Source organism: Rutilus rutilus, assembly GCF_951802725.1.
Source record: "Rutilus rutilus genome assembly, chromosome: 10".
Lineage (NCBI taxonomy): Eukaryota > Metazoa > Chordata > Actinopteri > Cypriniformes > Leuciscidae > Rutilus > Rutilus rutilus.
Genome location: NC_140215.1, coordinates 14,504,336 through 14,528,306, shown reverse-complemented (window position 1 = coordinate 14,528,306; position 23,971 = coordinate 14,504,336). Strand labels below are relative to the sequence as shown.

Sequence of the window (23,971 nt, the reverse complement as noted above, 5' to 3'; positions counted from 1 at the left end):
TTGTGCAATCCTGCAATAGATGTGGACCTTTTACCATCTATAAAGCAGGCATAACCATCTGGAATGGAGGCATAACCAAAGTTGGAAATGTAATAAATGGATGGTTGTCAGCAGAAAACTTAGCTTTAAATACCTATATAAAGTCAGTCCAATTGGGGCAAAAGCTGTTGAATGGAGTTAAAGATTTTTTTCTACAGAATTATATTTTTTTCTCCTGAAAGTCTTTAAGAAGAGCATACATTATCTCGGCTTTTCCAGAGTTAAAAATTTCAGCTGCAGTTAGGACATGGCAGGAAGTGAAAGGAAGTCTGCTTACCTTTAAAACACCTCAGCTAGAATTGTTCAGTGACACCAGTAAGAAAACAGTGTGTAAATGTATTACATCTTTTATCTCTTGAAAACCTTAAAGATTCAAAATGGCATAAAGTGCTTGGGTCAGACCCTTTCCCGAAAGGAAGCAGGAGGACCTTGTATAAGACCCCATTGAAAAAAGAACTGGTGATTCTACAGTGGTGGGTTGTGCATGGTATTGTAGTGCCCTTTTTGTAGGCAATAAGAAACTTTTTTCATTTATTTTTAAATTGTGAATGATTGATCCCACTTTTTAAGACACCAGCTGGAGTGCCCATGATAACCACCACTGCATTTCTGAGCACTATTTTGGGTTTTCCGTGTCATAATTTGTCTCCCAGGATTTCTATTTTTGTCTGTGTCTTGGACTTATCTGGATTGTTTGCCCAGTGGTTTTTGACCCTATGCCTGTTATATGGATTACAATTGTGGATAACCCTTAATAAAGCTGCGTTTGGATCTCCGACCCAAGTCTCAGAGCACTATGTAATGAAAGATTTCGCCATATACAGATCCAGCAGCCGACTGAAATCCAGACCACAATATGGATCCAGCAATCACCCTAGTCTGCCTTTGCTCACTTGAGGACCACATTAAGGACTTTCTGGACATTGATAATTTCAATGATCTCCCAGACTTTGCTCTCATTGATTTCTTCTGCTATGGACTCAACAACCCATTACAATCCACGATGATCCGTGATGGTCCTCCAGGATTGCTGAGCGAGTTCCTGGACTACACCTTCCCATTAAGCGGTTCTCCCTTCATTGTGGGGCAGGTAGAGGAAAACGCTTCCCCAAAAAAATGTTTTGCGGTTGATGTCGGTGCGAGCAGCTGGCATCTCAGTGGACCTGACATCATCTTCGAGTCCGGTGGAATCGAGTATGGGGGTCTCAGAGGTTCTCCCACGTTTGATTGCACTTCCAGTTACGGCAATGGTCATTCTATGTGTCTGGGACGCATCTTCAGTTTCTCCCGAGGAGAAACCCGAGGCACCTGACCTAGTTTATCTAAGGTGGCAGCTACTGTTCTTGAACTCTTGGTATGTCCTGCTATGGCCAAGGAGACCACTGATGAACTCTCTGCTTCACTGTCTATCTGAGAACTTCCTGGCTGTCCAGTTATGACCACAGTGGTTGTCTGTGAACTCCCTGTCTGCCTAGAAATGACCATGGAGGTCATCCCTAAACTCCCTGTCTGTCCTGTCACGACCACAGAGGTCGCCTATGAACTCTCAGTCTGTCATGTCATGACCACGGAGGTCAATCTGGAACGCCCTGCCTACCCTGTTAGGGCCACGGAGGCCATTTACTGAACTTCCTGACTGTTTTGACACGGTCCCAGAGGACAACCCTAACCTCTGTGTTCTTTGCTTCAGACCCGTCTGCTCTGTTGTGGTGGTCTTCTGCTCCGCCGTGGGGATGTTCAGATGGGCTGTGTCACAACCACTAGCTGGAGTGCTCATGATCTCCACCAGAGGGCAATCCTTTAGTCTCCTTTATCTCACCATGAACTAAACTTCCCACTGCCTGGACTAATCATACATAATCGTACTGATTACATCCACCTGATTACTTGCTTGTCAAAGACTGGGACAAGTGTTTACAGTTGTTTTTATTAGATTTATATTTAGGACTATATATAAGAAATATAAATCTTTAATCTAAAATAAATCTTTTAAATTTGTATGTTTAAATTGTGGTGTTTTAAAAAAAATATATTTAAAGACTTTGTGAGATCTATGTTTGTTTAAGAAGAATGTTGTTGTGTTTCTGTTCATGATTCAGTAGATTATTTATTGTAAATTAAAGAATTTAAGTCAAAATATCTATTTTAAAATCTCTCTCTCTCTAAACTTTGACCATTCTAGAAGTGCTATGGACCCATTTGTGCGTTTTGGTGGTCTTCATTATTTAATGTCATTATTTAATAATTTGCCATTGTTTTGCCACAAATCTCTAGAGCAATAACAGACTCATTGGTGTGTGGGTGTATGATTGTGTGTTGTTTGTGTTTATGCCTGAGGGAAAGATATATCAGCCCCCTGCTATGCGCCCACGACAAACCGTACAACTGTACTGCAACACTGACTATTGCTTATGGGGAAAATGAATATGAAAGATGATGAAAATGTGGTGCTGTTTATGCGATGAGAGCATTCATCATACTGGTTTGTGCTGTCACAGATGAGATGTTACTACAGGGATTTCTCAAAAACACCTCAACACTGAAGGTGTGACAGGTTCAATTTGTGTTGAATTATTCAGTGCTTTTAAAAGAAATTGAATTTGGTTTGTTTGTGAAAAGCAAAAAATGTATGACCAAACAATTTTTCTCTTTAAATGTTCTAATTTCATTAGTCAAGTTGATATCAAAAAGACCATTTTTATTTTGCTTTAATTGGATGTTAAATTTGAAAAGTTTTTAAAGATAATTTGAATGGTGCCCATACAAACGTCACTGGTAGCCAGAGCATTCCTATATGTGGTTATTTGTTCGAGAGTTGCTAAGGTGTTCTAAGTTATTGCTAAAGTATGTAGCTTTGTTGCTGTGGAGTCACTATTTTCTTCTGACGAGTAGTTAGAGTATTCTGAGTGGTTGCAAGGGTGTAACAATGTGTTTGCTATTTTGTTCTGAGGAGTTTCTAGAGTGTAAGTGGTTGTATACTGGCCCTTACTAGACTTGATGATATTCTGGTCCCTAAATATGACTTGGCTCCCTTATTCAATGTGCTTCTATTGGTTTCTATGCCTGTTTTATCATCCATTTATCACAATTAAAAAAACTGCTTAGAAAATAATAACACATCTCAACAAGTCACAGTTTGAGGTATCATTAATGTTCGTATTCAGGATGGAGTAATCTTAAAGTCCCCTGTATATACACATACATATATATATATATATATATATAGAGAGAGAGAGAGAGAGAGAGAGAGAGAGAGAGAGAGAGAGAGAGAGAACATTCCTGTTCTGTTTCATACCAAACTCTTGGCACCCAGAATCCTGGTTTCTTCTCCCCTGGCCCGAGCTTTAAATTCAGGTTTTTTGAAATGCTCACATTGATTCTAAAGATGCCATGGCAGTCTTCCTAAAAAGTCCACAATGCACAACATTTTAGTGAAGTACAGAAGAGCCTCCACTCTGAACACAATTTGAAAAGTTGCAAGAATTGCCTTGTACCTTACTGGAGATATGGGGATCATTACATTTGGCAAGTTTTCCAGCAAAGAGTTGCACCCCAAAGGTTGCAAACACCAGCATTAGTGTCAGAAGAAGAATAGAGACCTGTTTGGGAAATCAATAATCCAGTCTACGGCAAAATGGCTTTCCCACAAAATCTGGTCAGTGCATTACTTTCATATACAGTAACACTATAACAAGCTCACAGAAAAGTACCCGAGGGGAGCAAAGCTTTAATGAAGAAGGTCCATAAAAAAATCTCCAGGACAAATTCTGCCAAGGTAATCTATTACATTCCACTACTGCAAAGAAGAGAGCTTCTTGCCTTGCAATTAAAGGGGACATATCACGATGAATTTAAAATAAAAGTGTTTGATGTACTATGTAAACATACACTACAATTCAGAATGCAAACCTTTTTGTCCAAAAATTTCATCTACTGAAACAATGCTACAACAAAAGATATGTAAAACGTATGTAAAACTATAATGCTAAAAATTAAATGTTAAAAGAACATAATATGGCCACTTTACGCAAAAATGTTAGCACAACCAATATATATCTTAGTAGAATTAACAATCAAATAACCAGTCATCTCTGCTTTCTTTTTACTGAGCGACTAAAGGCAGGAAGTGGACCTGTTTGCTTACTCACCAGGAATATCTCTTTGAAACCCTTGAGGACTTCTCGAACCACTTTCCTCATTTGCGGCACCAGCTTAAAGATACGCAGTGGGCGTAGGCAACGTAGCATCATCAGGAGCTGGGCACCAGACTCAGGGGGCACATTGTTTGGTAGCCAGCATAAAAAGATCAGACTGACCTACAGAGTGGGCAGAAAGATCACCTTAAAGGGCACAGCTCTTCCCTGATTCCAGATCTTGAATGTGAAATCACTAACTGCAGATGATTTTGCGATGGCTCATTTATATTGCTTTATTAATATAAATGCAATAAATATTCCTTATGAAATAGTCAGCATTGGCAGTGTAGGCTGTTCTATTAAATGCAAACAATGTTTATGTGAAACTGTCTGAATTCTTTTAAAATGAGTAAACAGGATGAAATTGATGTGACTAGGTCATTTAAGTAAAGTACTGTTTAGGGTAATTAAAAAGGGATCTTCAGAGCCTCATTAGAGAAGTGAGTAATCAGATCAAAGGCTGCCATTCACATGCATCGGAAAGTGGGTTTTTCACAGGAGAGCAGATGAGATTGGAGTTTTACTAAGTAGATGAAGATGTCCATGACGCCACCGAAGTCTCGGATGACTGCAGTGGGAGTGAAGAACAGACCATCTGCCATGATCTTCAGGTTCAGCTCAATGCTCATGAAGATGACGAAGACATATTCTCCGATCTGCAGGGAAAGGTGTTGTTTAGTATATAATAGCATACAATGAAAATTAGTGGTGTTTCATGCATTTCAGTGATTTTACCACAGGTATGTGGTGTTCTTAGGCACAACGCAAGACGAAATGCCAAAAGCCTGTGGTAAATTCCAGCAAGATAGAGCTTTGAGTGGCTTATTTCTTTTAAAGTTACATTTATTGGCAATTTATCAACAATTCTTCTACAAAGTAATATTAGTTAATCAGTCTAACAGTAAGCTATATATAGTAAGCTAAGCAATGTAGCAGCATTAATAAAGAGCATATGATCACAGGTGTGTGTTTATCTGTATTTTATAGACATTGAGTTAGCAGTCACATTTTTTATCTGTATTATACTAAGGCAATGAACAGAAATCATCCAATCAGAATTTCAATTACAGTGAGGAAAATAAGTATTTGAACACCCTGCTATTTTACAAGTTCTCCCACTTGGAAATCATGGAGGGGTCTGAAATTGTCATCGTAGGTGCATGTCCACTGTGAGAGACACAATCTAAAAAAAAAAATCCAGAAATCACAATATATGCTTTTTTAACTATTTATTTGTATGATACAGCTGCAAATAAGTATTTGAACACCTGTCTATCAGCTAGAATTCTGCCCCTCAAAGACCTGTTAGTCTGCCTTTAAAATGTCCACCTCCACTCCATTTATTATCCTAAATTAGATGCACCTGTTTGAGGTCGTTAGCTGCATAAAGACACCTGTCCACCCCATACAATCAGTAAGAATCCAACTACTAACATGGCCAAGACCAAAGAGCTGTCCAAAGACACTAGAGACAAAATTGTACACCTCCACAAGGCTGGAAAGGGCTACGGGGAAATTGCCAAGCAGTTTGGTGAAAAAAGGTCCACTGTTGGAGCAATCATTAGAAAATGGAAGAAGCTAAACATGACTGTCAATCTCCCTCGGACTGGGGCTCCATGCAAGATCTCACCTCGTGGGGTCTCAATGATCCTAAGAAAGGTGAGAAATCAGCCCAGAACTACACGGGAGGAGCTGGTCAATGACCTGAAAAGAGCTGGGACCACCGTTTCCAAGGTTACTGTTGGTAATACACTAAGACGTCATGGTTTGAAATCATGCATGGCACGGAAGGTTCCCCTGCTTAAACCAGCACATGTCAAGGCCTGTCTTAAATTTGCCAATGACCATTTGGATGATCCAGAGGAGTCATGGGAGAAAGTCATGTGGTCAGATGAGACCAAAATAGAACTTTTTGGTCATAATTCCACTAAACGTGTTTGGAGGAAGAAGAATGATGAGTACCATCCCAAGAACACCATCCCTACTGTGAAGCATGGGGGTGGTAGAATCATGCTTTGGGGGTGTTTTTCTGCACATGGGACAGGGCGACTGCACTGTATTAAGGAGAGGATGACCGGGGCCATGTATTGCGAGATTTTGGGGAACAACCTCCTTCCCTCAGTTAGAGCATTGAAGATGGGTCGAGGCTGGGTCTTCCAACATGACAATGACCCGAAGCACACAGCCAGGGTAACCAAGGAGTGGCTCTGTAAGAAGCATATCAAGGTTCTGGCGTGGCCTAGCCAGTCTCCAGACCTAAACCCAATAGAGAATCTTTGGAGGGAGCTCAAACTCCGTGTTTCTCAGCGACAGCCCAGAAACCTGACTGATCTAGAGAAGATCTGTGTGGAGGAGTGGGCCAAAATCCCTCCTGCAGTGTGTGCAAACCTGGTGAAAAACTACAGGAAACGTTTGAACTCTGTAATTGCAAACAAAGGCTACTGTACCAAATATTAACATTGATTTTCTCAGGTGTTCAAATACTTATTTGCAGCTGTATCATACAAATAAATAGTTAAAAAATTATACATTGTGATTTCTGGATTTTTTTTTTTTTTTTTTGATTATGTCTCTCACAGTGGACATGCACCTACGATGACAATTTCAGACCCCTCCATGATTTCTAAGTGGGAGAACTTGCAAAATAGCAGGGTGTTCAAATACTTATTTTCCTCACTGTATGTTTACCTACAAATCAGTGACTATTAAAGTGAGTTTCTATGCGAAAGTGTAAATGACACATACTAGTACTATTGACATGATTTTGGGGAACAAACAAGCTCTACATTCAATTTGTAGCCAGCAATGTCAATAATATTTCCTCATAACAAAAATACTGTAACTATAGGTCATAACATTTCCTTGTTTGTTGGCCAGGTTTTAAAACTGGGAGTGTCAGAACACAGAACTGCGGTCAGGATACAAAAGACAGAAGACTTTCAAGAGCAGCAGGTCTATCAGTTAAATCTTTCTGTATCAACACAAAATATTTGAAACAGAGGCACCCTATAAACATTCACATTCAAAGTCAACATAAGTGAATTCCAAAGTAGCCTAAATCAGTGGGGATCATGACAAAATGTGCTCAAAAGTAAAATCGCAAAATTAGTTGGGAGTGGCAATCAAAAGTGCTGGACCGCAACAGAAATGAGACATGATGACCAGCCTTCAGGAAAGAGATGAGGAATATTTGCAGGTTAAAAAAGTTAGTTGGATGTTTTGTGTGGGATAGAATGGTGGCCGGTTGGGTTTAGAATACCTGCAGGGTAGGGACATGCATGACCCTAGTAAAAGGGGACTCAAACATCATGGAAATACAAGAGCAGATGGTGACCACGATCATCACCCAGTCCAGATAGGTTACCAAGCCCAGCAAATCACTGGAGAACACACAGACACACACATGCAAGGTTTAGTGCAGGTTGAATGTGCCAAAACATGGTTTTTTTTCTACTCTGCATTTTTCCTACTCTTTTCCTACAGTCTGAGTTTGTGTAAATTTTGTCTTAATTTGTTTTGCTGTGTAAATTGTCTTAATTTTGCAGATCTTTGGAACTGGTGAAATCCTTCTAGGACAATGCAGCCGAAAAGTTCTCATCTAATCCCACACTAACTCACCCTGGAAAAACTTTACAAAGCCAATTCTCATATTGCATTTCTAGAATCAAATTAGACATATTAATAAAGGAATCATAAGGAAAACTTTACGACCCCAAAAATGTGAAAAAAAGAAATGCAACCATTATTTTGACATTATTTTCATGACAATTACGGACATTTCTCCTCCATATTCTCATTAATGTAATGCTTCAATATGTTGTTTAAATTTTTTTTTTCTTTTTTTTTTCACTATTTCAAAATAAATTCTACCAGAATGTATTAATATTTTACAATTAGATAATGTATTATTTCATTTGCATTACATTTAAAGGTGCATTGCGCAACTTTTCATGTTAAAAATACCCGTTTTCTAACCCATACATGCTTAAACAATTGCCTGATGGGCTGAATGAGCCCTTCTCTGATCACTGCGATTGCGTCTATAATCCTGTACAGTAAAATAAATAAGAGGGATTCGGGTCGGAATCTGAGACTGGGCGTGACGTCATGCGCGTTCACGGCACGCTCATATGTCTGGCAGGTTTGTGTATGCGCCGACGCCGCCATTCTCCGTAGAAAATGGATTCTAAGAGAAGTTCATTAGAAGTTCAGAGAAGAGAAGTTTGTAGTTCATTTCAAACACCAACGCAAACTCCACGTAAGATAAAAAAAGAGAACTTTTGTCTAGTGCAACCAAAAGGTCCAAATTGGAGTCAGACAGGCGTCGGGGTAAGACGAGAGTAAACATAGGGAAGGCTTTCAACAAATGGAGAGATCTCCGGTCTGCTCTAGGGCTCAAACGGGATCCTCAGTTGGCTTTTTTCTTGATAAAAAGGTAAGATATATCCCATTCTCTAATGTCTGATACGGCCAATAATGACAATAAATGACGATCCATAAAATGTGTAATGCTTTAGCGTAAGCTAGATAAATGTACAATCGGAATAGGTTTTACTAACTTACCATTGTCAGTGATCAGGTTCAGAATGATTGTGATATAAAATGCTGATATATAAGTTAGATACTTAGACACAAATTTTGAGCAAATTACTGCTTAATTACGATGTATTGCTATTGGAATATGCTACTTAGCTTATCAATAAAACAGGCTAAACCCCCGCAAATCTTCGGCGGATTAGCCTGTTTGGCTTTTATGGTAACGTCATAGTGCCACTTGATTGTTTATTACCTTGAGACATTTGGGTGTACTTTGTTGACCGACTGTGTGGTATGGTATCATGATTACTATTTTGAGCTTTTACAAAGTAATAACTTATATTGTTCATGAACGTGTTTCCATAATAATAGTCATAAGTGGATACAGTAAACACATAACACAGTTCAACATGGAGATAGATGGGAATAAAAAACGAAGTTTTCTACTACCCCCATTTTTTCCCCTCACACATAAGTGTGTTATTTACTCAATTGCCTTTCCTTTCACATATTTTAAATTACTTGCAGATTTAAAACTTTATTACCTCTGAAGACATTATGATTGTAAACAAAAGATTTGTGCGGCTGATGCTCCTTGGGTTATGACCAGCTCGTGCTCGTGCTCGTGCAAGCGTGCGTGTGCGTGTGGTCCGTGAGCGTGCACACCTCTGGTTGCAGTTTCGCTTGCCGCCAGAGGGGGCGTAGTTCTGCGAAAACTCAGACTCTTGCGCAATGCACCTTTAAGTAATGCAAGTGTATGTAAGTATAAATGTAAGTGTATGCTGCTATAATTTTTTATTCTGAATTTCACTACCCTTTCCTTTAAATATGAAGACAAAAAATTAAATCGTTGTGTATATTATCAGGCTATCATAGTGCAAAGGCCCTAAACATTTACAGACTTACTATAATTGATGGTATTTTGTGCTGTTCACTGCGCCTGTATTGGGATCCGTTTTAGACCTATTCATAAAAAGCCCATTAACACAGTGTCAGCAAAGAAATGGAAAACACATACACACAACAGTTTGTGAAACAACATGGCATTATTTTCTGTGATTATGGTACAAAGGGATTAGTCATTGATCTCATTGATGCGGATGAAAATGCTACTGCAACTAATAATATAATGCAATAGATTTGTATTAGCTTTGGTCTTACACATTGAAACGTGCCCGCACAATCATTCGGCAAAAGTTGCGGAAGCGGTGCTCTCTACCAACGATGAAGAGTGGCTTGTCAAAGTATGGATGGTTTTCCCGAAGTTCCTCCTCTTGGACTTTTCTGTGAATGAAAAAAAAAAAAAGCATCAGAGACGTATCAATAAATCCATTTGAAATCTCATCTGCTGCAAACACTGATTTTATCAAAAAGATCTTGGGTGCACAGAAGGGACCTTATTAGTTCTTAAACCATTCTGTATCTGTAAATCAGCTAAAATTATTTCACTTTTATAGTCCCTCTGTACATGGCAAAAAAATACAGCCAACCAGAAACAAAAGCTTTGCTTCTGTGCAATATGTCTTGATGTCATATATCAATGGCACTATGCCACCATCAGCATACAGTACAAGAGATCGATAAGGTGCAATAACTCCCACATGGCATGTTTTGTTTGGGGAGAGGGGAGAGGAGATAAAATCTGTTCAACTGACCACATGCCAAGGCAAGTGTATGGAGTGGCAGAAATACCGTTTCATCTCAGCCTGCTCCTTTTTCTCTTGTATCATCTTGATTTCACTGTCCTCACGCTGAGCGTTACGGTAACGGACTGTGCTGGAGTGCTGCAGAGTTCACACGCATGTCAGAGATCACAGATAGACACAGATAGCACTGTCAGCTATTACTCAATGATATCTGAGTGTGTGTGTACTCACATCCTGAGTGAGTGTTTCCAGGGATTTCCCTCTGCTGATTCTCTGGCTGGTAGAGCCATGTCTGAGGGACCTGTGCCAAAAACAGGGGGTTAATGCAGTGCACACTAGCATATTGTAGTGCACTTTATTAATATGCATCCATCCAGTGCTCCTTTAATAAATTAAACAGATGAGTATGTGAAAGCATGTTAATGTGCTTTCCAAACCGGCGCTCTTGACGGATGTGATGCTGGACACTGAGTATGGATCTCTCTTTAGTTGGCTGACCCTCAAAGGAACCACTCAGCATACGTTGCCTGGTGCAGGCTCTGTAAGAAAAACCCAGACAAACCATAACTAGGTCAAGAGCAAATTAATAAATTATGACTGGTATTCTTTTATTATTTTTTAAATGCAATCATGAGACTTGTCTGGCTGTCCAGACAATATTAAGATAACTTTAAATGTTAACTAACTTCAAATTTAAATGTGTAGTTATACTGCATATGATTCATTAGAACATGTAAAAAGCTTTCATCATCAAAATCTATTAACTATCTCCATTTAGAAGTCTCATCCTAAATAATTTTCGCTGATTATTCTGTTTCACTCGAAAATAAGTCACATTACAAAAGCTCATGTCGTTTCTAAACTAATGCATTTGTTTGGGTACAGTACTCTCCCTGCTGAAAGAGTTTTACACAGTCTTACACACAGAAGTTTTTTGCATTTTGTGGAGAGAGAGCACGATTGCGTACAGAAAGGCCTTAAAAACTGCTAGATCTGCTTATTTTTCAACACTTTTAGAAGAAAACAAACACAACCCTAGGTATTTATTCGAAACAGTGGATAAAATAACAAAAAATAAAGCTTCAACACTGGACGTTTCCAAACAGCACAGCAGTAATGACTTTATGAACTTCTTTACTTACAAGATTGATAACATTAGAGAGTAAATTATAACTATGCAACCGTCTACTACAGTATCGCATCAGACAGTGCATTGCAGTCTCCCTGAGGAAAAATTTCATTCATTCATTGATATACTGTAGGAGAGGAATAATTGTCTAAACTTGTTAAATCATCTAAATCAACAACATGTATGTTAGACCCTATACCGACTAAGCTATTGAAAGAGATGCTTCCAGAGGTCATAGATCCTCTTCTTAATATCATTCATTCATCTTTGCCACTAGGATATGTACCGAAAACTTTTAAGCTGGCTATTATTAAACCTCTTATTAAAAAAACGCAACTTGATCCTACAGAATTAGTCAATTACAGGCTGATCTCGAATTTACCTTTTCTGTCAAAGATACTAGAAAAGCAGTATCCTCACAACTATGTTCCTTTTTAGAAATAAATGGTATCTGTGCGGATTTTTTGTCAGATTTTTCTGCTCTCAGTAGAGTCACAAATTATTTGCTCTTATCATCCGATCGTGGTTGTATCTCTCTATTAGTGTTACTGGATCTTAGTGCTGCATTTGATACTATCGACCACAGCATTCTTTTAAATAGACTCGAAAATTATTTTGGCATTAGTGAAATTGCTAGCATGGTTTAAAAGCATAAAAGCAAAAAGCAACTAGCAACTAGCATGGTTTAAATCATACTTATCTGACCGTTATCAGTTTGTAGCAGTAAAGAGATGTCATATCGATCAAAAGTTCAATATGGAGTACCACAAGGCTCAGTACTAGGACCGTTGCTGTTCACTCTGTACATGCTACCCTTAGGAGATATAATTAGGAAGCATGGTTTTAGTTTTCACTGTTATGCTGATGATACTCAGCTCTATATTTCTTCGCACCCCGACGAAACGCACCAATTCACAAAATTAACGGAATGCATAGCTGATATAAAAATTTGGATGACTAGTAATTTCCTACTACTTAATTCTGAAAAAAAAAAAACAGAGTTTCTAATTATTGGGCAAAAAACCTCTGCACGTATTAACCCAGAATACTGTCTAACACTTGATGGCTGCTCTGTCAAGTCTTCGTTGTCGGTTAGGAACCTGGGTGTGCTCTTTGATACCAATCTTTCATTTGAAAGCCACGTTTCTAGCATCTGTAAAACCACATTCTTCCATCTTAAAATTATATCTAAATTATGACATATGCTTTCAATGAAAAATGTGGAACAGTTAGTTCATGCGTTCATGACCTCAAGGCTAGATTATTGTAATGCTCTACTGGGTGGTTGCCCTGAACGCATAATAAACAAAGTCCAGTTGGTCCAAAACACAGCAGCTAGAGTTCTTACTAGAACCAGGAAGTATGACCATATTAGCCCCGTTCTGTCAACACTGCATTGGCCTCCTATTAAACATCATATACATTTTTAAATATTGCTGACTACTTACAAAGCACTAAATGGTTTAGCTCCCCAGTACTTGAGCGAGCTCTTAATGCATTATAGTCCTTCACGTCTACTGCGATCTCAAAATTATGGCCAGTTGACAATACCTAAAATATCAAAATCAACTGCTGGCGGTAGACCCTTCTCCTATTTAGCACCTAAACTTTGGAACAGTCTTCCTAACATTGTCCGGGAAGCAGACACACTCTGTCAGAGTGTCTTACTCAAATCTAGACTAAAAACGCATCTCTTTTACCTGGCATTCATATAGAACATTACATTTCTATTATTATTGATTATTAGGCTGCATAGATTAGGTTAGGCGGAACCGGGGGACACTTCCCATAACACCTGATGTACTCGTTACATCATAAGAAGAATGGCTTCTACGCTAATGTTAGTCTTTCTGTTTATTCCGAGGTTTACTGAAGTCAGCCGGATCCGGGCCGTATCCAGATCAGATGGTGGACCTGCGCCTGGACCCATCCATGACGCATCCCTGAGGTGCCAGCCTCATCAGCCCTGTGAAGGCATCATCGACACAACAGCCATCGGCACTGATCCTCAACAAACTCATCTCCATACTGACTCAGACTTCCAACCAGATGGAACTGGATAATATTCTGAATGTTCTGATCCAATCTGACTTCTGACCTGTAATGCCGCCTGAATCATAATCATACACTGTTCGTTCGTTGGCCAGAGGAGAACTGGCCCCCGACTGAGCCTGGGTTCTCCCAAGGTTTTTTTCTCCATTCTGTCACCTGATGGAGTTTTGGTTCCTTGCCACTGTTGCCTTGGCTTTTGGCTTGCTTAGTTGGGGACATTTAATATTCAACAATATTACTGATCTGCCTTACTTAAGGTGGACGATGATGCAATTTTCTTCTAGAAATAAACTGTATTATTGTCATGTTATCACTGTGAAGCTGCTTTGATACAATCTGTATTGTAAAAAGCGCTATATAAATAAAGGTGACTTGACTTGACTTTGAATGTACAAGTTTATGTAATGATCATCAGTGAACACCCTGTAAGCTATGGCACTATTGACTGTCATGTACTCTGTTGTACGTCCGACACAGCAGATGGCTCTTATTAGCTTATACTGTGTTGTGCAGGTGGAAACAGTTCTAAGCAATGGGGTGCCCAAAGAGAGGATGTCAGGATTCTGTTCTGTTTGTGTTTGGTTCTGTCATTCATTCATTCATTCTCTCTCTCTCTCTCTCTCTCTCTCTCTCTCTCTCTCTCTCTCTCTCTATGTTGAAAGGAATGGCTACTGTTCTCTGCTTTTCAACAAATCATTTGCACACACATTTCTGTCATTTTTCTATCTGAAGCTATAGTTGCCTGAAACATTGAAAGCTCCGGTCTCTGTGTTTAGCGCGAAAGCTCACGTGATTGCCGCCGGCTCGAGATAAAATTCGTGCAGGACAGTCGTGCCATGTACCAGCTGCTTTGATGCGATTCGTAACGTGTGCAATATCTCACGACCTCCCAAGTGTCCGAACTCGCACCATGTACGCCCGCTTTAGGTTGTCCTAATTTCCATGTCTGTGCCTGTTTCATTCTATTCACCTGTTGTTAATTAACTCATTAGTTCTCTTGTTTAGTCTGTGTTTTTTAGGGTACGTTTACACGACAAAGATATGCTTAAAATGGAGACGTTTTTCCTTTGAGTTTTCCGCGTTTAGACGACACCAATGTCAAAACGATCCCCATTCACACGAATCCGCGAAAACGACTAAAACCCTGTATTCTGCTGCCAGGACATTAGATGGCGATGAAACCCTATAGACTGAACACGTAATACGCATGTGCATGAGGTCATCGTCTTCAGAGATTTGCGTTTTTGTTGTTTACACAGAGAGCGTTTTCAAAAACTTGCTCTTTGAAACCCATATTCAAAAGTTTGCATTTTCAGGCACCCAAAATGCTGTTGTCGTGTAAACGAACGGCCAAAACGCAACAAAAGTTTTACGTTGGTTTTTAGTTGTGTAAACAGCCCCTTTTTGTCTGATCTTGTCTGTATTTAGTGGTTGTGTTTTCTCGGTTTATCTCCCGATTTTCCTTGTGAATCTAAAATAAAGACTATTCTCTATCATTGTGCAATCATTACAAAGGAAACTAATCCTTTTTTCAGAGTGGTCAAATGTGACCTGTGGTGCACTAAAATTTCAGGCTAACAGTGAAGTGAAGTTGAAGCAGTAGGAGGGAATTCATCTCCAGGCAAAACAAGGTTACATATCTACTAGGCTCAAGTTCCAGTTCTGACAAAATAAAAATAAAATAACAAAAAATAACATTCAGTATGCATATGGGTCATACACAGGAAAGCACCCCATTTGTATTTTCCATTAGTTAATACTGATTAATTTAACAGCATACTAAATTACTTGCATTACTTGGTAGATTAATTTGTTTGCTTATCTCTTCTCTCTTTGCTCACATAGCCTACTGTATTTTAATACAGCCAGATTTCCAATAAAACTGTTTTAATTGTTTCGGTTGTAGGGTTGAAAATAATCCAAGATATTTTAAATGAACAAAGACATTTGCTTTACTATTTTCCACCCCCTCTTTCCCCAATGAACATTTGGAGTTCCTAAAGGCACAGAGGGGCTGATAGTGATCAAGGCCTGTAGGCCAATATGTGTGTACTTTGGTGGTCGATGAATTGTCACACCTTTAGTACAATGGGGGAAGTTGTAATTATCTGATTGGTCAGTTTGAACGTCTCACATTTGGGTTAAAATCACATGGTCAGGGAAAGGATAAAAGAAGATTGTAACTGTTGCTCTGTCTCTTTTATGCTCTGGCTCTATTCTTATTCTCTGGGTCCCTTTCTTGGGGCTCTCTCCCTTTGCCTCCTCTTTTCTTTGTCTCTCACTCTCTCTCTCTCTCTCTCTCTCTCTCTCTCTCTTTCTATCTCTCTGGTAACATTTTACATATATGCTGGGAACAATTAATGGTATAAGTTATTATCATCTCCTACATCTATTTTGTAACTATTTTAAGTGTAACCCATAACCATATATTGTCATTAATCCCTTTCAATTACAAATAATGTGCTTACTAGTTTTGATTTGCTATTGACTTTGAAGTGCTACTTATTGCGTCAGACCCAATGAGGGCGCTTCGCGTCCTAGGCCTAGGCCTATAAATATAGCTCGCAGGCAGCTGATATCTGATTTTTCATCCTTCAAGCGAAGCACACGCATCGCTGGATCCGGAGAAAAGCCGCGCCGTCTGAGGAAGCCTTTTCAGCGGGACGAGTCGTCACTGAAGTCGCTGGCCGTGCCGCCTTCAATCGCCTTCCCGCTGCGCTATCCGACGTTCATATCCTTTCACTCTCTGTGCTGTGTGTGTGTTCGCCGCTGCGACACACACTTTCTAAAAGAGCTAGCATCTTTCTAAAGATGCCTTCCTGCGGCTCGTGCAGAGCCACACTCAGCAACGGGGACCGCCACGTGATCTGCGTTTCCTGCCTGGGTGAGGATCATGCAGCTCTCGCGCTCGCTGACGGCGGCTGCCCTCATTGCGAGCTATTGCCCATGGCGACTCTGAGGACTCGCCTGGCATTTTTCGCCGAGACTGCACCCCCGCCCGCCGTGGCACCGCGCCGTAAAAAGCGCCGTGCTCTGCGGGTCCTGGAACCTTCTCCTAGCCGCCAAAGCTCGCCGGTTCGCCCGCCTGCTTCACCGGCTTCGTCAGCTTCTTTTCCTGACGGACAGCGGCCGCAGTCTGCCTCCGCTTCCGTCGACGAAGCTGTCGAGGAAGCCCCGCCGGGAGAAGATGATTCCTGCTCTATCCTGGCGTCAGGCAGTGAGGACTGGGCGAGCTCTGAGGATCTCGCGCCCCCTGCCCGCGCATCGTCAGGTAAAAGAGCTAGCATTGAGACAGAGTTCATGCGCGTACTCGCACAGGCCGCGGCGAGCCTCGGCCTCGAGTGGTCTACGCCTGAGCAGCCTGCTCACAACCGGCTGGATGGGTACTTTCTGCCCGGGGAGCGCGCTTCGCCTGCGTCCAAACCAGCGCCTTTTCTTCCTGAGTTACACGAAGAAGTCGCTAAGTCCTGGAACGCCCCCTATTCAGCTAGAATGCGCCCTTCTGTTTCTCTGGCATTCTCCGCTGTTGACGATGCCAAGAACAGAGGATACCATTCGCTGCCGCCGGTCGAAGAGGCGATAGCAGCCCACTTATGCCCGCCCTCCACTGGACGGCGCGCTAAGCTGGCGCTACCCTCTAAAGCTTGCAGCATGACGTCATCCCTGCTCCGCCACGCTCTCACCGCCGCCGGGCAGGCTGCGTCAGCGCTGCACACCATGGCCACACTGCAGATTTTCCAGGCCGATCTCCTCCAAAAGCTGGACGAGAAAGGACCAGATGCAATCTGCATGCCAGACTTACGAAGTGCTACGGACCTCGCTCTCCGCGCTACTAAGTCTGCTGCACAGGCCATAGGACGGAGCATGGCCTCTCTCACCGTGACTGAGAGACACCTGTGGCTAACGCTCTCCGAGATGTCCGAGTCCGAGCGTGCCGCGTTCCTCGACGCTCCGCTTTCTCCTGCTGGCCTCTTTGGATCTTCCGTCAAGAATTTCGAGGAAAGATTCGCCGAGGTACAGAAAGCGTCACAGGCCGTGCGAAACTGTCTGCTCAGAGCTCACAGCCTCAGCCTCCTCCCACCGCCGCCACTTCGCAGCGCCGACAGGCCCGAAGCGCGAGACCGCACTCTCGCTCATCCAGCCGCCGCCCCGCCCCGCGTGGGCCACGGCCTAGGATTGTGGTGAAGCCCGAGGCCCCTAAGTCGTCCTAGCACGCCTAGGGAAATGACGGTGTTCAAGTCCCGCTGCGGCCGGACCTCCACCAAAGCTCATCGCTCATCCAGTTCCAAAAAATGTGACTGGTCCAGTGTTTTTCGCAGTCAACAAGCCGGTTCCACTGCCCGCTTGCCTGCACACAAATGCCGTTTTCACGGCTACCCAGATAAATCCCAAAAAGAGTATATTTTCTGGTGTCCCGGCCACGGCCGATGGTGTTATATGTGTAGACAAAATGCCCACTGCCCAGTGCCCATTCCTACACACAAGCACAGCCCGTCACACAGGGCTCGCGCACATGAAATCGACTCAGATCGATTGCGCATTAAACGTGGTAAATGTGCCCACTACCCAGTGCCCACAAACACTACGTTCTGCATGTCTCAAGGTTTCTGTAAAAACGAAACCAACGTGCATTCGCTCTCCTCAGGCGGACAATGCTCTCAGTGTTGTAAATGTGCCCGCTATCCCGCGCCCACATCCACGCACAGACATGACAGTTCCTACGGGACTCGCCCAGCCCTCCCCCGCTCGGTTGACCGCCGCAGAGGAGTCGAGCGCGGGCAATCTGCCCGCTGTTATCAGCGCGCCCCCTGCCTCAAATGTCATGAGCGCGATGCTTATGTTACAGCACACCGAAGCCCCTCTGTCGCTGAGCGAACGAGGAGATTGGTTTGTGTCAATAGATCTGAAAGATGCGTATTTTCAAATACAGATAGCGTCACGTCACAGGCGATTTTTGAGATTCGCCTTCGAGGGCCAGGCATATCAGTACACAGACCTGCCGTTCGGCTTATCCCTAGCACCCCGTACATTTACGATGTGCATGGATGCAGCGCTCGCACCCCTCAGACTACAGGGCATGCGAGTACTGAACTACTTGGACGATTGGCTGATTCTAGCTCAATCTCACTCGGAGCTCGTAGAGCACAGGACCATTTTACTCGATCACCTCGAGAATCTGGCTCTCAGAGTCAATTGGGCGAAGAGTTCTCTGTCCCCCAGACAGATAATATCTTTTCTGGGCACAGAGCTGGACTTCGCTGTCCATGATAGCACGGCTATCACCACAGCGCACACTGGACATTCAGCGCGCAGCGAGCTCTTTCCGCTGCGGCGCATCTGTCCCGCTCAAGAAATTTCAGAGGATGCTAGGTTTCATGGCCTCAGCATCATCAGTGCTTCAGCTGGGCTTGCTCCGCATGCGCCCACTGCAGTTCTGGCTGAAACCACGAGTACCACGCCGAGCGTGGGCCTCCGGTCTGCTTCGTCTCAAGGTCAATCAGAAATGCATCACAGCTCTGAAACCTTGGAAAGCAAACGACTGGTACCAATCAGGTGTAAGCCTGGGGACTTCCTCGAGGGTGAGGGTGGTGTCTACGGACGCATCCACCTCGGGATGGGGAGCGCTGCTCGAGGGCAGACCGTTCTTCAGCCAATGGTCAGAACGGGAGAAGCTTCTGCACATAAACTGCCTCGAAATGTTGGCAGTAGACAACGCGCTGACGCGTTTTTGTCCCCAAATAAGAGGACACCACGTCCTGGTCCGCTCGGACAACATGTCTGTGGTGTTCTACATAAATCACCAAGGCGGCCTCAGGTCCCGGAACCTGCACAGGCTAGCAGAACGCCTCCTGGTGTGGGCTCAGCGCAACCTGCGCTCGCTGAGAGCGGCGCACGTGCCAGGGCTCCTAAATATAGGATCAGACAGACTGTCCAGGAACAATGTTCCGGCAGGCGAGTGGTCTCTACACCCACAGACAGTCCAACTGCTGTGGAAGAAATTCAGCAGAGCGGAAGTAGACCTGTTTGCGTCTCAAGAAAACGCTCACTGTCTGGAATTTTTCTCCAAGAGCTGGCTCATGTATGGCCCCGCCGCCCGCTCTATGCCTTTCCCCCTGTCTCTCTCCTTCCTTAGGTGATAGAGCGAATCAGGGAAGAAGGATGCTCAGTACTGCTCGTAGCGCCGTTCTGGAAAAAACAACCCTGGTTCCCAGTTATGATGCAGCTAGCGAGCACTGCCCCGTGGCCAGTGCGAGTGAGGAGAGACCTCCTCTCTCAGGCTTACGGCTCGATTTGGCATCCTCACCCAGAGCTGTGGTCCCTTCATGTTTGGGCCATCAACGGGTACCCGCTGACCTCCCAAAGGGAGTGTTAAACACGATCACGCAGGCTAGAGCTCCGTCTACGCGACGTCTCTACTCCTCGAAATGGTCAGTGTTTTCTGGCTGGTGCGCAGCTCGTGGCGTGTCACCCCCAGACTGCAGGGTGACGGAGGTACTCTCCTTCCTACAGGAGCTGTTGGATAAGGGCAGGACCCCTTCCACGCTCAAAGTCTATGTGGCGGCTATAGCAGCGTTCTCGAGAACAACGCTTGGTCAGTCAATAGGAAGGAACGATTTAGTTATCCGCTTCCTTAGAGGAGCTAAGAGACTGAATCCTCCCAGACCTCCCTCAGTCCCTGTATGGGACCTTTCTACGGTGCTGGAAGCCATGAAAGGTGGCCCATTCGAGCCTTTGCAGACGATTGATCTTAAACACCTGTCTTTCAAGACGGTGTTTCTTCTGGCTCAGTGGCTTCAGTGAAGCACATAGGGGACTTACACGCGCTCTCAGTGAGCGCGACGTGCATGGAATTTGGGCCTAATGACTCAAGAGTTATACTCAAACCTAGGCACGGTTATGTTCCAAAGTCCCTCAACACACCGTTTAGGGCACAGGTCATTTCCCTGTCAGCCCTACCGGTCTCTGATGAGGAAGGAGATGCGAGCTTCCTTTGCCCAGTCAGGGCATTAAGAGCTTATGTGTCTCGCTCTTCTGTTTTCAGACAGACAGAGCAGCTCTTTGTTTCGTTCAGTGGGCGTTCTAAGGGACTAGCCGCGTCGAAACAAAGCCTATCCAGATGGATAGTTGACGCTATTGCGCTAGCGTACACTTCCAAGGGCATGCAATGCCCGTTGGGTATCAGAGCGCACTCCACGAGAAGCATGGCTTCATCGTGGGCCTGGTCAAGTGGGATTGCCTTGCAAGATATATGTATGGCGGCAGGCTGGGCCTCCCTGTCTACATTTATAAGGTTTTACAACCTAGAGGTTCCCGCCCTACAGGCCAGGCTGCTGTCGGTCTAAATGACCAGTATTGTCTGTTCTGATGCTATCGGTTCAGAATGCTGCGTCCACTGAGCACAGCTCACTGATCGACCGAAAAAAAAAAAAAAAAAGAGAGAATGCTATGGGCAAACTGTATAAGACCCACATTTCCCCATCAGTTCAGGCCGTACCCTGCCCTGTCTGTATGATGTAATCCGCTGCTATATGTGGAAGAGCGCGGCTTCGCCCCCCCTCTTCCAGTTCCCTGGGTGATTGTGCACTATATGAACCCAGGGCTTCGCCCTTGGGTCTTTGGTGTCAGATCACAGCACGCACGGCGTCTTACATTGGGTCCCCTAGCGTAAGATACTCTTACGCAGTACGAGAGACCTCTCGTAAGAGAACGTACTCGGTTACTAACGTAACCTCGGTTCTCTCTAGTAGAGGGAACGAGTACTGCGTATCTTGCCGTGCATGCATACGCTCTGGTTGCTTCGACGATGAAAAACCAGATATCAGCTGCCTGCGAGCTATATTTATAGGCCTAGGCCACGCCTGTTTCGGCGGGACGTGACGCAGTGGGCGCGAAGCGCCCTCATTGGGTCTGACGTCACGCTAGGCCTCGCTCGATAGGCTGCTGCAGTTGCCGGAGAACAGCCAATAGGCGCGCGAGCCGTCTTGCCTATGTCTGTATGCTGCCGCAATGCATTTTGCATTATTACAAAATTAAGGATAATTTTTGGCTTCAATATCTCGCGGAAAAAGGATTTTCCCCTAGCGTAAGATACTCTTACGCAGTACTCGTTCCCTCTACTAGAGAGAACGTCTCGGTTATGGATGTAACCCTCGTTCCCTGAGTGGGAACGGAGACGTTACGTCGGATGACGACGATTGGGGTTTCGCTTAGAAGCCTATCACCTTCGAGTATATAAAACGAGCCAATGGCAATGAAATGCCATGGGTCTGCGGAATTTGCATAGCGTAACTCCGCCCGCCGCAGGGGGTATATAAGGAAGTACGCTGCACAATGCAGACATGCCTTCGCTGAGGAGCCGAGACTGGCCCCAGGCGTTTTTCAGCGGTACAGCGGAAGTGGCAGGAAGACGTAACGTCTCCGTTCCCACTCAGGGAACGAGGGTTACATCCGTAACCGAGACGTTCCCTTTCGTGGTCACTCCGAGTTACGTCGGATGACGACGATTGGGGTTCCAGTCTAATCACGCCACCTCGGCTGTCTTCCAGTGCCCTGCGTAAGTCTGAGCTCCCTGTTGTGAGACTAGCACGAACGAAGGAGTCCTACTTAACACAGGGATACCAAGGTACACTGGGAAGCATATCTCCAGAGAGAAATATGCAATCATGCCCAGCCATTGATGGGGGGGACTTAGAATACACATATGACCCAGAGGGATGCATATGGAGAATCACTGGGGTGTCCAGCCGCAGGTGGAATTTTAAACCCCAGGGTTGGCAAGGTGGCTTGCCAAGGGAAAGACACACGCTCACAAGGAGACTTACAGTGGAATACACATGTGGGGGTCGCCCAGAGGGGGGACCATGCACATGGAGGCACCTAGTCAAGCGCAAAAGCTGCGTTATGGCAGATTGGCATAACTCAGGCGTTGACGTCACCAGTGCTGGAGGAAACTCAGAGCTTATCAGACTCACCTGAGAAGAAAATCGCACGTATCCCGTCCGTGGAGAGGAATGGCGAGCAAGCGAAGACACCTGAGCAGAATCTAGCACCGGCTGGTTGAAGCGAGTACATGAGAAGAAACTGGCTCTACGCGGAGATTATAGAATCTCGCGAATGTGTTGGGTGTCGCCCAGCCTGCAGCTCTACAAATGTCTGTTAGCGAGGCGCCATGCGCTAGAGCCCAAGAGGAAGCGACACTACGTGTGGAGTGGGCTTTCACACCAAGGGGGCACGGACGACCTTGCTGCTGGTATGCCAAAGCAATGGTATCCACTATCCAGTGAGATAACCTTTGCTTTGAGAGAGCCTTTCCCTTCAGCTTCCCACCATGACAGACAAAGAGCTGGTCTGAGGTCCTGAAACACCGCGTTCTGTCTACGTAAGCACGGAGGGCGCGTACTGGACAGAGCAGTGCCAAGGCTGGGTCTGCCTCCTCCAAGGGCAGCGCTTGCAGGTTCACTACCTGGTCTCGAAAGGGTGTGGTAGGAACCTTGGGCACATATCCAAGCCGGGGTCTCAGGATCACGTGAGAGTCAGCCGGCCCGAATTCCAGGCACGCTTCGTCAACCGAAAATGCCTGCAGGTCCCCTACCCTCTTGATGGAGGCCAATGCAACCAGGAGCGCTGTCTTCATTGACAGGAACTTAAGCTCCACTGATTGCAAAGGCTCAAAGGGAGCACTCTGCAGGGCAGTTAGAACCACTGAGAGGTCCCAAGAGGGAACGAGGGGAGGACGAGGAGGATTTAGTCTCCTCGCTCCCCTCAGGAACCTGACGATCAGGTCGTGCTTTCCCAGAGACTTACCTTCAACTGCTTCGTGATGTGCGGCAATGGCGGCAACATACACTTTCAGGGTGGAGGGAGACAGCCTTCGCTCCAACCCTTCTTGCAGGAAGGAAAGCACGACACTGATCGGGCATTTCGTGGGTTCTTGATGTTTAGAAGAACACCAGTTGACGAAGAGGTTCCACTTCAACGCATAGGCATGTCTCGTGGACGATGCTCTAGCGGAAGTGATGGTAGCCACCACCGCAGGTGGTAGGGTACTCAAACCTGCCTCGTCCCGTCCAGGAGCCACACGTGGAGGTTCCAAAGATCGGGACGAGGGTGCCATAAGGTGCCCCGTCCCTGAGAAAGGAGGTCCTTCCTCAGAGGAATTGGCCAGGGAGGTGCTGTCGCGAGGAGTACTAGTTCGGAGAACCAGGTCCGGTTGGGCCAATACGGGGCAACCAAAATGACCTGCTCCTCGTCCTCCCTGATCTTGCGCAAGGTCTGCGCAAGAAGGCTCACTGGGGGAAACGCATACTTGCGTAGGCCCCGCGGCCAGCTGTGCGCCAGTGCATCCGTGCCGAGCGTGCCCTCGGTCAGGGAAT

At 44.5% G+C, this 23,971-nt stretch overlaps 1 protein-coding gene across 1 annotated transcript in view; it reads right to left on the bottom strand.

Moving 5' to 3' along the window:
* The window catches only part of nalcn (sodium leak channel, non-selective), a 133,248-nt gene that overhangs the window by 17,590 nt on the left and 91,687 nt on the right, over window positions 1–23,971 (bottom strand). Inside the window, exons 21-30 of the mRNA XM_084421475.1 lie at window positions 10,855–10,956; window positions 10,649–10,718; window positions 10,464–10,555; window positions 9,933–10,055; window positions 9,678–9,734; window positions 7,495–7,615; window positions 4,760–4,891; window positions 4,188–4,355; window positions 3,534–3,638; window positions 3,335–3,441 (exon numbers count right to left, since the gene is read on the bottom strand). Coding sequence (XP_084277601.1) covers window positions 3,335–3,441; window positions 3,534–3,638; window positions 4,188–4,355; window positions 4,760–4,891; window positions 7,495–7,615; window positions 9,678–9,734; window positions 9,933–10,055; window positions 10,464–10,555; window positions 10,649–10,718; window positions 10,855–10,956 — 1,077 coding nt within the window. The remainder of the gene's footprint in view (window positions 1–3,334; window positions 3,442–3,533; window positions 3,639–4,187; window positions 4,356–4,759; window positions 4,892–7,494; window positions 7,616–9,677; window positions 9,735–9,932; window positions 10,056–10,463; window positions 10,556–10,648; window positions 10,719–10,854; window positions 10,957–23,971) is intronic.